Raw genomic sequence first — 16,522 nt, 5'->3', positions numbered from 1 at the left:
GCTTCACACAGGATTTACCCATAATAGGAAATGTCCTCATTTCCAAATTAAAACTCAAACAAGTAAGCAATATGTTAACACCAACTAGAATTCAAAACAAATATATTTAATAAGAAATAGAAAAACCAACACCTAGGTTTTTCTTTTGAAATTAAAAGAGTGAAAAAAAAAAATATATATATATATAAATATAGGAAGACCAATATTTGGGTCCTTCCTTTAGAAGTTCTAAGAGTATAAGGGGGATATTCTATAACCCACAACCACACAGCTAACAAACATTACATATATATAAATATACAATGCTTAAAATGCAATAATAACGTGCACTTCTGTTTATGTTTAAAATATTGGTAAGTAAATAGAACACCGACATAAAACCATATCCCAATTCTTCCACCACCATGCTCAACCAACACAGATGAACCTGATGTCACCAGACAACTCTACCACAACTATTATAAAGTAAGTATACCACACTTCAGATCAACTGTCAAATAAGATAAGATATAAACAAAAAAATAATATGATGCGCCGGTTCAATGGCGACCCAATAAACATGTAAAACCACAAACAAAATCCAATGACTGGGGACAAGGCGCGTTCTAGCCTCCCTTAAACATCAAAGGACTGAGAAGAGAACAAAAGTCTAAACTAATTGCTGATGGGTGATCAAGCCATGTACAATATCTTCGTTTCTGCCGGAAATAACCATCATGCTCCTTAATCGAGGTTCATGGCTAATCGCGGTCAACAAATGTTACATCTACCTCATACATAAATTTAAAAAAATAATATCAATTTGTGGAACAACCCTAATTACTCTCCTGTCGTCGTTTTGAGATGCGACAATTGGCAGGAGCATAGTAATCCCAACTTAAAATGAATTATGAACAAAATACAATTTACAAACATGCATGCAATTTATAAGACAGCTTCTCAAAAACAAGATACACATTAATTCATAATGAACCAGGGCAAAACTAACTGTCACACCAGATACTATCTAAACATTCCAATACAAGGGATGGAAGAATGGAGAAAGGTAATACTCAATGACTTATTATCTTAAATTCAAATTCATAACTTTAAATTCAAAAGTTACCTCATAAATTCCTGTCAGAGAAAAGACAATTACCCTTTCTAATATAAAAGGCGTAAGTCTTAAAAAAGAAGGAAAGACAAAAAAAAAAAAATTCATAACTACTTATCCTTATGAAAAGAATGATAATAATTATGGCTTAAACCATCTCATCAGACCTAACGATCCAACTCATAATCACTAAGATAGTTAGGCAGCTTTACCTCCCTACCTAAACGTGTAAGTCTTTTATTATCTAAACGTTTTCCACCTTGCAACTCAGGAGAAATTCCAGACGTATCTAGATTACTCTCAAAGTGAAATGGTAAATTTCTATAAAATTCATCCAAGGACAAATTTGGCAAATAATTCCCTTGAACCACACTAGGTGGATTTGGCTGAATAAGCTTTTCATTTACATCCTCTAAACTATAGGGAGAAACATAAGGCTTAAGTCGGTTATAATGTATGACTTTAGATGGAATGGAAGATTTACTCAAATCTTGTAATTGATAAGTTACACCATTGTTCATAACTCTAATTACTCTATGAGGACCTTTCCATCGAGCGGCTAACTTATCACGTTGCTTAGCTGGATCGTTTACCCACACTAAATCTCCAACAACATAAGGTAGAAATCGAGTCTTCAACTCTACATAATCAGCCTGTTTTTCTTGAGCTTTCACCAATTCTTGGCCAACAATCTTACTAGCTTCTTTCATACGTTTAGTGATGTCATCAACAAAATCACCATAGCTACTATGACAACTGTAACCAACTGGAGTGTCACCAAACATAACCTCGAGGGGCATTCGAGCTTCTCTGCCATTCACCAGAAAGAATGGTGAGTAACCAATGCTAGAATGGACACTAGTATTATAGGAAAAAGCGATATGATTGAGCATCTTATCCCATTGGTTACCAGTTGAGAATAATCTCTTACTCAATTCACTCTTAAGTGTTCGATTGAATCTTTCTACCTGACCATCTGATTGTGGGTGATAAGGACTAGTACGAGTTTTCACTATTCCCATTAGTTTACACAATCTATGCACCAACTTGGATTCAAATTGTTTACCTTGGTCAGTGTGTAATACTTCTGATATCCCATGTTCGCAGAAATACTTATCAAATAAACACTGTGCAACAGTCTCTGCTGTTTGATCTGGCAAGGCATACATATTAATGTATTTAGTGAAGTAATCAGTTACAACCAACACATATCTATTGCCATTCGTAGTTAGGGGTAACTCAGTTATATCAGCAGCAACTCTCTCAAATGGTTTGTTAACTATCATTGGCTCTAAAGGAGCACGAAAAGGTGAAAATCTTCACTGCCTGTACCCAGAAAAGGTGGGGGAAATTCAACCCTAATGTTATCATAATGGGGTGGTGCCATCATTTCGGTAGTATCACACAACAGTGGGGACCTTATAGTGTTACGAGAACTGGGGCCTCTACGTCTAGGCATTAAGTTTTTGGCGAAGAACAATGAAATTCAGTTTCACCAGTTTAAAATAAATACAATATCCTAAAAATTTATATACCAGTTGGGGGTGCCTGTAAACAGTCTATACTCAACAATATGTGTACCAGAATGGATAATCTGTGACCACACTAGGCTATTTGGCCTTTTAAAGAAAATTGTTTCTAACAATTCAAAATTTCAGGTAGATAACCAAACATAGGGGAGTGAAAAGTGGGAACGAGGGTTAAAAATATTACGAATATTATTTATCATCTAAATAATTCAACTTACTCAAGTAATATATCGTATAATACAGTATTTTAATAAACTGGTACTGGTTCTGGTACTGGTAGTAGTGGTACTGGTTCTGGTTAGGACAGGCGCCGTTGTGTTGGGCTCGTTGGTTAGGCTTCGTTAACGTCGGGCCTACACCTAAATTTGTCGCTAACTCCCAAATCTGGTGTCTATCCTAATTTAATTCTCTAATACACTTTTATGGGTTGATCTTCGTTCCTAAGCACATAAAAAAAATTCTAAAGTATAATCTAAACTACAAACAAAAACTTGGTAGAAGTACTGCACTCCGACATCAACGTCTACGGACCTGGATAGGCATCGGCGGAAAGGTGACCAGACATCCGATAGACAATCTGCCGTTGGAGCAACCGTTGATTTTCCTAATTCCCTCCGTATGCGTAGCAGTGACGATATACATGGGTGGTGGTATACAAAAAGTTCCTTAATACTAGTAGGGCTATAAAAGTTAAAAGTTTTACCATAAAATAGGCGAATTATAAGTAAAACGTCTTCGTTTACTGTTCTTAAACCGCTGCCACCAAATATGTAAGGCTTATTTTAGGTAGTTCGGGAACGGTAAGCCCGGCCTTACACTGATACCGTAGATCCGAGCGTGAAACGTGAAATAATCAGGAAAAGCGGGTACTGCATAATATATGTCTTCTTTTATTGATTCAGGATAAAACTGTGACTTGTAACTTCAGATAATTAAAATATAAAGAGCCCGAAGACTACAGACGAAAAATATAAATAACGGAGCCAACTTTTCTACGTCCGTAGACTTCGGATGATAAACTTCAACTCCTCGATAAATCTTTAAGAAACACTTAAACCCCTGATTCCAAAATAACAAATTAAGACGCGTTGCACAGGGCACACGCTCTGCCCTTGAACCCGATTGGTGTAAACTTTTAACTCACCCCTTACCAAACTCTTGATTGGTTGAGTGCCAACCTGATATGCAGATGAGCATATGCAAATGGGCACTCAACCAATTCGAACCAGTTTGGCTGTCTTCCAACCCCGAATCATTTAAAACAAAAGATACGCTTCTAATAGTGCGTGATTTATATCCCGCCACACCACAGCGCAAACCACCAATGCGCGAGCCATGGGTGACGTCATAATGACAATAACTAGAATACGCTTCACAATGACAATAACTAGAATACGCTTCACAGTAGCACAAAATTCAATTTATTTGTTCGTGTTTTATTGGTCCAGGTTGTGTTAACTTGTAGTTGCCCCACATTCATCCTGACAAAGGGTGGCCGACAGCGGCCCTTTCGAACCCACAACCGCTCGGCTAGTTATAATTACTTCAATTTAGCCAATTATTGTAGTCTCACTGATATTTGAACGAAAGCGCACCATATACCTTCAATAATGTGTTGTGATGTGATCCCATTGTTCAACATTAGTTACGTAATATGCACTTATAGCAGCCTTTTAGTATGACATGATTTACAACTGCAGATTATTAACAACTAACAACTAAGGTAAACGTGAGTCGCTGCAATGCTTCTGTATATCAAATGCTCAATTATAATATATGCGTTGTCAACGATTATTTACAGACTGAATATGGAAATGTTTTGGGATAAACAAATGAAAACAGAGGTTGTTTGCATCACATGTGCATGAAGGAAACTAGTTCAACAATGTAGTTCCGCACGCCATGTCTGGTATGCACAATCCTGCCAGATTTATGAACCAAATTTAGTAACAGTTAAGCTCCCATAACACGTATAAACTTTTCCATTAAATTATTTTGTACCATTCTCATATTCCTTCGTTGGTCCTCGGCAAAAGTAGCTTCTTGATATTCCCGAAAGATGTGAAGGATGTAAACATTCATTGTAATCATTGCAAGCAGGCCGTTGAACATAACTATTTTAGTGTCGTTATATTTCACGTTGTATACGTGGTATGCTTATTGTTGCAAGTATCCATTTTCGGAAGGAGTTGGGTGGAGGTTATAAGTTGTACATGTTGTATATGTTGTACGTTTAACTGAGACACCCCCCCCCCCTCCCTCTACAAAATGATACACTTAACTTTCAAATTGGTAGCCTTGCTAGGAATCATGCCTTCGATTTGGTACGTGTTTATCCCTTCTTTTCTGAGGTTATCCTAATTTCACATGCCTGTATTCATTTTTGCATTACTGCCAATGATATGTAAGATCGAAGACTTGAGTAAGTCTATCATTATATCATCAAGCCACACTTTTCCCAAACGTTTCACATGTTTCTTTACTTGCATATTTTTGGTTTATAAACGAACTTTGTTCAAACAACACCTAGTACCTTGTTTCGTTACTCATCGTTGAGATCGTGGGAGGTGAAAGGGGGGATGGGCAGATGTCAGCTTCTCTTAACATGTAGTTCAAGATAGTCTACGCTTTGGTGAAGTGTTACTTTGCGCATTTTGGTGTATCTATCACCAATGTGATAAAATCTCTTTAAAAGAAACCGTAAAAAGTTATACATTATAGTGGCACATAAACGTCGCATGTTGACACAATGGCATCTCTGACACGATATTTATACTTCATAGATCCAAACTGGAGCAGCTTTCCCTTTGATTGGTAATTGTCTGAGTTAATCACCTAAACTTTTTGTTATGAAAGCTAAACAAGATTATTGGATTTGTTTCTACTTGAAATGTAATAACTTTATAAAAACCATATAATAAGCATACTTTTCATTGAGGTTCATTCAAAAAAGAGTACATTCATATGTCGAACAACATCTTCACAGTGAGATACTAAACTGTAACATGTGAAGTAACTTTTGGCGATAAAAATGGGTTTTTGTTGTTGTATAACTTGTTTCAACTGACCTACTCTTTACAGGGTGTATCACGTGGTCAAAATTTCATACTATGTTGATCTAGTTATTAGTGAATAATTAAACAATATGACGTTGTTTTAATTTATAATTACAGTATGAGATTATATTAGCAAAGCTTTATAACATGTGATTATATTAGCAAAGCTTTATAACATGTGAAGTAACTTTTGGCTATAAAAACGGGTTTTTGTTGTTGTATAACTTGTTTCAACTGACCTACTCTTTACAGGGTGTATCACGTGGTCAAAATTTCATACTATGTTGATCTAGCTATTAGTGAATTATTAAACAATATGACGTTGTTTTAATTTATAATTACAGTATGAGAATATATTAGCAAAGCTTTGATGTAACTTTCACTTAGTTGAACGCACAGAGTGTACGCCAAAATTCATGCGCTAAAAGACAAAATTGAATGGCAAGCAAACGCGCTGCAAGTCAGTAAATGTGAAGTTCATGGAAACGTGTTATCAAACTTCAGTCGACACGTTGCACCAATTTCATATGGTGCAAATATGTGGTAGGTCAAAATGTATCGATGATGTGTTAATGAAAAGGACTCTTTGAAGTTCTGTTACGACATTTGTTACACAAGCAAATATGAGTTAACTCCAGAGCGCATGTACTAAATGCAGGTGGCAGTTCGTCTGCTACAGCATATCAATGTTCATGATTGTTACCACAGGATAGCGTATTCGCGTATAAAGGAAAAACAAATTCGACAATGTTTGACTATTATATATACAAATATTTCTATGTTAATAGCATTATCCCAATAATAAAACAATAATAAACGTTAATACAATTTAGTCATTTTTTAAGTATTCGAAATGAGTGATGATGCATTCTAAACAGAAGACTTACCAGTAAGGTCAAGATGGATGCTTATTTCTTAACATATACATAACAGTGCAGTGATGTATTAAGTATAGCAAACGCCCTCATATGTCAGATACAGCATGCTCCGGTGATGTATCAAATGACACACGCTCCAATGTTTCAGACCCAGAAGCTACCAGTGTTTTATTAAATTAAACACACGCTCTCATGTTCCAGATCCAAAAGGCTCCAGTGATGTAATAAATGAAACAAACGCTCCCATGTTTCAGTTCCAACAGGGTACCATTATTTATTATATGAAACACACGCTCTCTTGTTTCAGATCAAAAAGGCTCCACTGATGTATTAAATGAAACACACGCTCCCATGTTTCAGATCCAACAGGGTTCATTGACGAGGATATGCAGAAAAGAAAGGTATCTACGTCACATGAGAATGTGATTCTTTCAAAATCTTACCAGGACATAATTAAATTTTGTCCAGATGTAGTCATTTAAAATAGATAGAGAGAATGACCTATAATCTGACGTATAAGTGCCGTGAAAACTTTATAAAAAATGAAGAAGAGTTCTCCTTTCGATAAGATTGAGGATAACAGTTTCTGAATTACACGACTTAATAACCTGTGATCTGTCAGCATGAATGATATTAAAAGATCCAAGTGAAATTGTCTTCGTCGCGTTGGTTAACTGCAAATATTCATTTTCATATAATAAAATATAGTAAATTTGTCCATATAGGTATAGAGTGCTATATAGAATGAATTTCCTACAGATTCTTGGGTATAATATTATATTTCATTTTATTCTCCATAGGCTATATACAGGCTAGTGTTATAATGTAGAGACTGATCTTAAAATGTAGTGTTTTTGCTGCATGAAACACCTAGAATAATATTCAATCTTACCCAAAAAATTGTTTCTCCGTAAAGCCAACCCAATAAAGATATATACATATATTTTCAAAGTTCTATTTCTAACGTATATTCTCTCCCACTGACTATATAGAAAGTGGTTGAGTACATCACATTTTACTAAATATTTAACTATTTATTTGAGAAATGGGCGTGTGTACGTATAGAATTGTTGCAAAGAGTAACCATTTTCTAACAGTGCACTTGACGGCACATGAAATGCAAAGACAGCCATTCAAAAGGTCTCTACATCTCATGGAGAGTGACCATTTCTCTCCCATGGTGATATGTTAGTTTGAATATTTCTACAGTTACTGTGGTCATTACTAATATATACATCTTATTTATAAAAACAACATATGTAAGGGCCTTATCAGTAAACAGTTTAGAATCGTCGTTGTTAATCACTGTTAGAACGTTTAACGTTTCAAGCTTCGAGCGAAGAAACGGATGATCGGAAGCAGTGCCTCAGCTGTAATTATAAAGAAACATGAATTGTCAATGTCATCACGTGATATATTTCAAAATATTTATTTCGTTTTACGATTGGTTGCATTATTAATATTCATTATTTTTTAGTTCTGGCTGTAAGGTATATAATGCGTACCTCTACTTATAGTAAATCAAACGCCAAGATTCCTAACGCATATACTAGAATTTGAAAAACGTTTTTTTTTATTTATTTTTTTTTATTGTTATCACCTTTCTATTACCTACTGAAAGATCTCCCATCAAGTAACACAATTTACAACATGTAAACACTCTTTTCTAAACCCTCAATGGTACTCAACATAACGGACACGTTTACTTGCAGCACACATATGTGTGTTCACGGCACTAGCGCGTGTTTGGAACTTTGGCTTGGGTAAAAAATACATGGCGACAAGATTTACACTTGTCATACACGTTTACTAACATATCGATCATTAAATAAAAGCAGGATGAACATCAACCGGTGTTTTCTTGTAACATTGGTCTGAGTGTCTAAATAAGATGGCAATCAAACACACTTTTGCATTGCATCATCTAATGTTATAACGACGTCGATTGCACACCCGATACTCATAGCTAGTACATTAACTACTGTTCATGTTCCACAACCGTGTATCAATAACTACTGCGCTTTGTTCGCAACACGGTAACATGCGTTTCAGGTGGCACAGTAATTACTGCAAAGCTGTTACACGTTGAACTACGAGTCCGAAAGGTGAAAATGCGAGGCGGCTGGGTAACAAAGACTACTCCCTACCCGTACAATACGGAGAGCATGGTCGGCGCTGGAACAGCACGTAGCCGACACAATGCGGCGGTTATTTTATACTGCATGCGAGATTCAGATGGTAGCCTAACTTTTTTTCTAACCGTATTAGTAAATCCATTTGATTGAAACATTCTTTACGGACAGATGAATGTGTGCAAGTCTCAAATATATTAAAAAAAAAAACGATACACAAAATGGAACCTAAGGTGGGGAGGGGGGACCTAAATTAGCATAATGGGTAGTTCTACGTCTAATTAGGCCTTAATATAGTAATAGCTTACCACGTCAAATACTCATAGACTCCTTGTCTAGTCGCTCACTTCTTTGACTTACATGGAACGTGTAACAGCTTTGCAGTAATTACTGTGTCACCTGTGACAAATGTTACCGTATTACGAACACATCGCAGTAGTTACTGATGCACGGTTGTGGAACATGAACAGTAGTTTCTGTACTAGTTATGAGTATCGGATGGATTGCAACATTCAATGTTTAATGTAGATAAATAAGTCTCAGACAAAGAACAAATATAACAATACTATACATTATAGCTAAAGGAATATGTATTCGCTACCTTCATGTCGAATACATGTTCATGCATGTCAGGGTTCATCGGCTGATATATTTTACATGATCACCTTAGTTGCACAGGACAAAGCACTTTAAGACCGACAACACACCCGTAATCGTTTCAATATGATACGGTTATTTTGAAGTTCTTTTTAATGTTACTCACCTGAGACGATAAATATGATGAAAATATCGAGAACGAAGAGACCAGTATATATTGCTACACCGTATTCGGAGCTCACTCGTACAGACACAATCATGATATTTATAAGTATCGCAGCCAAAGAAAAAAGCTGCAATGAAACCAAAATTTGATCCATACAATGAAAGGCCACTTCATAGTTGTTACATGAAATTGGGGAACTGTGTCTGTAGATTGTATATGTAACATATTTTTCTATTTAGTAATTAAACTTATTTTTTCTTAACGGTCGTACTAAACCAGTACATCGTACGAATGAATAGAGTTAGTGAGCCTACAATTAAGCCCAAATATTACTTCATATATAGAAAGCCACTGCATTAAATATATTCATTATTATACTGAATCTATTTTGTGAATGAAATACACGTAAGTTAGGCGTTTTACTGTGTCATGTTATTAATAATAACATATGTGTTGTAGTCCAACGAAGATGGTGATATGGCTTAGCCTGTTTGGACTTACCTGTAACCTCTGTTCAAATTTGTTTTTCATTGGACTGTATTTAGCATGAAGAGTCAGAAACAGAACCGACATCCCGATGGTTGAGAGCTGTGTCAATGAGTTATGCCATCCAAGCAGTGTAACCATCACAGTCTGGGTGACCTTCCTGGTCAACTCGATGATCTCCCAGTACCAAAACTGACTCTTGTAATTCTCACAGAGAAAATTGACCCAAACTGGGGAGTCGCATTGTCCCTTTTCGTTTCCGTTTACCAGTGGAGAGTTTTCGTCAAAAGACTAATCATGACTGAAATCTAATTCGGCATTAGCTGTAGCCCGACCGCCTTTGGTTAGATGTTTTCGTAGCAAAATCAACAGCGACAAAGGAAACCCAAAAACGTATACCACCGTAGCAATGTAAGCCGCAACATGATAGGAGTCAAGATCTTTACAATCGATGCCGTAATCTGCTTGAAGAAGAGTTATGGACTCATTGCCGACGCTGTATATTTTGAACGCAGAGCACGCTGCTGGGTATAACGCGAAGATGGAATTACAAGTTGGTGTGTACGTCACAAACAGCAAAAGGACAACTAAGGTGAACAGCTTTGAAACTGTCTGTTTGGCCCTTTTTCGAACAGTGAGTGAGAAGAACCAGAACTTCAACATGAAATAGACTGTACAGCGAAGGCATAGGTACGTGGTGACTAATACATCTGGAAATATTAGAACAATTTTAAACTGAAGTAAAGGATTTATCTCAAACTGTTCATTGATGCATTGAGGACGAACAAAAACTTGTAAGAAGTCTGCAACTACCATTGATAGAAATTCACCGAAAATTAATAGCGGACCTTGCAATTGTACGTTGTGGAAAGTCTCGAATAAATCGCCAATCACTTGATAAAAGCCGAGAACAATTTTAAGTCTTGACGATAGTTTATCAATCATAGTTCTTTGGTTGCTTATCTTGTTGTTCTTCCAGACAATGAACGAAAGTAGAGCAACGCACGAAAGAACAACAAAAAGGAACACTACCAGCACCCATAATTTACTGGGACAATGATGACAGGAACTTAGAACCGAATAATATCCCGATCGACATTTGCTACACATCCAACCGGTGTAACCAGCAGCACAGTTGTCGTTACCATACATTGGAAGACCGTCTTTACTGTCACAACTGCTATTTCGAGGACAGCGATAAACAAACGGCATAGAGTATTTATACTGCATCGTTGTGTTATCATAGTCGTCGGTCTTAGTTTCTAGATTCTTCACAAATTTCAAGTACTGATCTGGTTTTGTATTCGGAAAAGACCAGTTCCAGTAAAAGCCGGGTAGAATTGATATGTAATCTTTAGAACAATTTAAGCCGTCGGCGATACAAAGAAAACAATCCCCAAACCGATGCTTTCGAGCGTAATTTTCTTTACATACACAAGCTCGATAGCCAGCGGATACGTTTTTGTCCGTTCCTTCAGGGCAAACTTTGCATTGGACTAGAGAGGAACCGCTGCCCTTTTCTACAAAATTTCCATCATTACAGGTTTTGCATTCAATGCTTCCTATTTCGTCTTGGTAAAATCCACCTAATCGTAAAAATGCAGAGATTGATTTAAGTTCTGGCTAGAGTAATTGAACTAGAATGGAAGATCATTTAGTGGATCAAGCATTTTAATTTTGAAAAATGTCTTTAAGAGCAGAGCATTAGAAGATATTATAAGTTAGTTTATGAAACGAAGTGATTTACTTATACTGTTATACTTGATAAAAAAGAACATGCTCATCTATATAAAAAAATAAAAAAATGGAGAATTTACCTCACACAAAATGAAATAAATGATAAACGTCATATCTAAGACACAAGAAGCGGGTAAGTTGGCCGAAATGGCTTTATAATTGGTTAGAATGAACTTTAGATTGAAATTCAAATGTTTACGGCACCTTTCGGACAGCCTTTACACTTCTTGCCAAATTCTCCACCAAGTGTACCCGTTGGACATGGTCCACATTCACTCCTGCCTTTACCAATATCTCGGCATTCGAAGCCTTGCTTCTCAAAGGATGACGCTAACAATGTAAAAGTACTTGTAAGTTTCAAAGAGGGAAAAGTTTCATCGTTGACACATATGCTACAATGAGAAAGAGAAACAAAGGAAACAGACAGAGTGGGAGGATGTGAATGTCATCTTTTAATTTATGATGTTCATTGTATGATGTCAATGTTGTTTTTTATGTTACAATATTATCATTCCGCATAATAGTGACATATTAAGAACTGTGCGCACACTTGCCATGAGCATAGAAATGAGAAATGGAATCATTGCTCTAGTTTTGCCTCTTTAATGACAGTTTCTTTTAACAAGAACCTATCTGTAAAGTGTATTGTTATTAAGTTGCCAAGAGAAACGTATACGCTTACACAAAGTGCTTTTCAATGAATGTTTATGTAAAAGCGAAATATATTTGTAGCTTAAGGAAATAGTGTTACTCTTTTTGCGCATCCTATTATTGTAAACCAATGTGCAGCATGACTTAAATTATAATTGAAGTACATGAGCTTAAAAATTAGGCTTAAGACTAACGTTACATGTTATGAATTATTGATAACTTAGAAAATGTAGACCAGTACATGCTTAGAAGATACTTAGAACATCTGTAAAATGGGATAAAAAAATATATTAGGAAGTGCTTTTCTTAATATTATAATTGTCTATTACTATGCTAAGATCATTGCTTCCTTCGATTTATAAATGATATGTAACAGTGAACATGTTTAGTAAATATTTTGCAAATAATCTTCTGTATGACAACGAAAATTCTGCATATATCGTTTTCCATAAACTTGTGAACCGGCTTTTATGTTTTGATAATATTGATGTGTTAGGAAAAAGGGTAGAGATGAAACACTTAAAATTTAACCAAAGACTTTATATATGGAGACCTCTAGCGATATTGTTCAATCAAACTCAATGAGCGCCAACGGCGTCATTCTTTACTTTCAAAAGGTCGGTACTAAATTTTAGATAAGTTCTTGTGATCAAGAAGTGGTTCATTGTAAGCCTATGTTAAAATTAACAATTAGGATCATTATTACGCGATGCCTTTAATTCCCCTTTAAGATATTGCATTTAAAAGTAAACTAAAGACATTAAGAAAGCAAATAAAACTTACATATTGCCGTTTGTAGACAAAGGTAGTCTCCCTAATTGGTTGCAGTTCATATATCTAAACAAGACAAAAAAAAAGAAGCTCTCTCATATTTCTAAGTACAAGATAGCTCTCTGTTTCATTAACATATAATGAATCGTTATGAGCATGACTATTTTTGACATTGTCCAATGCAGATATATCTCAGATGATTTTTTTTTTTATATACTTCATTACTTTTGTCGGTCGAATAAGGTTCCTGAGAAAATATGTATTGATTTTAGAATAAAGAACAGAAATTGAATTTCAAAAGAAAAATGTATTAAAAACAGATAAGATCAAGCTGATACATGTTTAAAGCACTCACAAGGTACTTCCATTTCCAACTCCGTTCAGCGCTTTTTGTGAAATATTCAGGATGTTGTTCTTGTACAAGTGGCTATGGAATATAAAAACACACATCGTAACTTCCTTACAGACATTATCGGGTATGATCATATGGTGTATCTGCTCCTTCTCATTACTATATTATTGCAGTAAAATATGTCATGTGTCTCCATATAATCAATTACAAAGTATATGAACAATGGACTAGGAAATACTTTGGCTTGAAAGGGATTCGAACCTATGATTTCAAGTAAGTAACCCTGTCCTCTACCAACTGAGCTATCCAGTCTTTAGTTGATGGCGATCCCTAATAGTCATTGTTCCTTGGGATGCCAGTCAGAAGCCACAGTGAATCCAATACCGAGTAACTAAGGACCACACATCAGTTTCATCGTATAAAAATCAAATAGCCTTACGGGGAATGGATTTCAAGAGAAATCCCGCTTTAATTAAGTAAATGAACAATGTGATACGACTGGTATATTATAAACAATGCGAAAGCGTAAAGTATATGGCTAGAACGGGAATCGAATAAATTTCATTATGTACTAATTCCCTTTCTATAGCAAACAACCTATCACTACATTCCATAATAACATATTATTACCATTTATGAAAAGATTACACTGTCATTTAAATATAGTTTTGATTTTGTTATCAATAAATATATGTGCAATTGATAAAGCAGACTGCGTACAACCAGTTGATTAAGGTATAAACTCAGGTATCAACGATCCGTTAACGCGTGTCACTTTTGTCATAGGACTTGAGATAAAACGTTAAATTATATTAAAACGTTTACATATAATAAACATTGTAAAAATCTGTTTGTTCCCAAACACGTGTATACTTACATATCCATATTTTCGAGAGCAAACGAGTTGTAGTGGACATTCGAAATGTTATTCGCAACCAGGTATCTTTATTAGAAAAACAATAACGTTAAAAATGCATCACTTTACAAGGATTTTGCAGCACGAGTCCCAAGCTTAGATATACAGAAAAACAACGTTTACTTACAAACATTTGAGATGGGTGCCCAAAAAGGCTCGTTCTGCGATGGAATGAATAAGGTTCCTGTTCAGAATTCTGCAAAAACATAATAGAAAATGATTACTGTGGAAGCAACTATTTTATCTTGCAGGCAGATGAGAGTGAATAACATGTACGGGCATTTCATCAAATACCACTTGTGCACATTTCTTAAGCAATCAGGTTTAACTACCGAATGTGGAAGCGGAGCCAAACGATCCTTTGTAATATACAAACTTTGAAACTTCAAACTACGGCAACTAAAATATAGTATTCTGTCAGAAAGCGATACGAGATCTCTTAGTGAAGAACGTATTTGATGATCTGCTAAAAGTGTGTTCCATAGCACTAAATATATATCTTCTGGAAAACTTATATGTCGTTGTATTTGCAACCATGTCTAAAGAGACAATCACACAACGATCCATTTGGTATCAAATCATGATAGCGTTGAATTCTTACAGGTATGCTAAACTGCCCAATCCCTGGAAAGTATCATTCCATAGACAAGTTAGCATATTTCTCTGCAGTTGTAATATCAACAGCCCGTGATTTCCACCGTAAGCACTGAAGAGTCCCCTCGGAATTACAGATAAACTATTGTTCGACAAGTCCCTGGATATTCGAGAAAACGAAAAAGAAATACGATTTATAGGAGCTAAACGTACATACATTTATTGCACTGTCGTAAGGAGACAGCACTCAACAGTTAAAAGTAAGTAATGCTTAACAGTGTCGCCGCAACTAACACATGGAAGAATACATTCTTACTTCTAATATACGCACACGATCTGTTTTTAAGCCCAAACAAAATATAAAGTGCAATTAATATTTACTGCGAGTAAATGTCAACGGCAGATAATATTTTTGCTCTGCTAAGATAAATACTAATACATAGGACATTACGCTCATCAGATGCAACAATGAATCAAATATACACTGAACTTACAAACTGAATGTCAAGTTGATTGTCTCGAAGAGCCCGGCGGGAAGTGATGAAAGATTGTTTCCATAAAAGGTTCTAAACGAAATAATGAGTACATTTCTTGTGGAGAAAGTCACGATGTTATAATTCTTGTGAAATCTTCAGAGAAGATCGCAATATATTAGTTTGTGTAATATTGGGTAAAAGTAATGATTTGCTTATTTCAAATATAGACAACCGAATTTAGTTAAATATAAAAATGAAACGTTATAAAGCAAACAGCTGGTAGAACTTAAATGTGGTGAACAAGGTTCAAACCAAGCAATGAAGTATTCGATAGAGTTTCAATTTTATTTTTTGAAAGGTATCTGTCGAAAAACAAATGCGTTTGGTAAATGTTAGATAAAGATAATTACAGCAACAGCAATAAGTAAACAAGTGCACAAAGAGTTTTTAAGACGATATTACTCACATTTTGCTCAGATTTTTGAGAGATTGAAACATGCCTTCCGGTATGAAGGCTATGTTATTTGAAACAAGCATTCTAAAATTAAAAGAAAGAGGTAAACCGAAGGAATATGTTATTTGTCCTAGATGTAAAGAGATGCATCATTTTATATTGTGATAATGATTATTGCAAACAATATTTTCATGAGAAAAGTGAATCTGTAACACACATTGCTGTTAAATACAATGACTATCATCAACGTATTATGCAACAGTATCTGTGCTCCTTTTATTCTTAAGCATCCCTCATAACATCATAATCGAAAAGATAAGTGTGCACCGCTGTTTGTTACTTCATTAGTCATTTGGACACATTTACATCAGGTACATGTTGATGGTTACGTATCAGTCAATGTGATATAAATAGGCGAAAAGGTTTAACAAGGTATGAACTACAAGAGTATAAGGCAAACAATCCTTGTCTGACACAACTTTCTCTTTGCATGGATTAAACATCCCTGTGACACATATTATACTATCTCACTAATTAGCAGCATATAATTATCTTTTACCACTATTAGATCTCTTAGTGAGACATTTAGTCATATGTAGGTTTTACAGTATGTTATTTTATAAGAATGGCGCAA

General features: G+C 35.4%; 1 protein-coding gene across 4 annotated transcripts in view; it reads right to left on the bottom strand.

The window, feature by feature from the left end:
* Window positions 1-188: 188 nt before the first annotated feature.
* The window catches only part of LOC139982635 (uncharacterized), a 43,987-nt gene continuing 27,653 nt past the window's right edge, over window positions 189-16,522 (bottom strand). For 2 of the 4 annotated variants that reach the window (XM_071995615.1, XM_071995618.1), the window contains 10 exons: window positions 15,901-15,972; window positions 15,453-15,524; window positions 14,966-15,118; window positions 14,492-14,560; window positions 14,326-14,391; window positions 13,452-13,523; window positions 13,109-13,162; window positions 11,879-12,066; window positions 9,953-11,523; window positions 9,447-9,578 (listed from right to left, as the gene is read on the bottom strand). In XM_071995615.1, the coding sequence (XP_071851716.1) occupies window positions 10,229-11,523; window positions 11,879-12,066; window positions 13,109-13,162; window positions 13,452-13,523; window positions 14,326-14,391; window positions 14,492-14,560; window positions 14,966-15,118; window positions 15,453-15,524; window positions 15,901-15,972 (2,041 nt within the window). In that variant the 3' untranslated portion in view covers window positions 9,447-9,578; window positions 9,953-10,228. Of the gene's footprint in view, window positions 7,927-9,446; window positions 11,524-11,878; window positions 12,067-13,108; window positions 13,163-13,451; window positions 13,524-14,325; window positions 14,392-14,491; window positions 14,561-14,965; window positions 15,119-15,452; window positions 15,525-15,900; window positions 15,973-16,522 lie in introns of those variants that run through there. The other 2 variants (XM_071995619.1, XM_071995616.1) reach the window with 2 other exon arrangements.

The sequence above is a fragment of the Apostichopus japonicus genome, chromosome 16, assembly GCF_037975245.1.
Source record: "Apostichopus japonicus isolate 1M-3 chromosome 16, ASM3797524v1, whole genome shotgun sequence".
Classification (NCBI taxonomy): Eukaryota; Metazoa; Echinodermata; class Holothuroidea; order Aspidochirotida; family Stichopodidae; genus Apostichopus; species Apostichopus japonicus.
The sequence above is the reverse complement of the archived record's forward strand: the minus strand, read 5'-3'. Positions and strand labels throughout refer to the sequence as shown.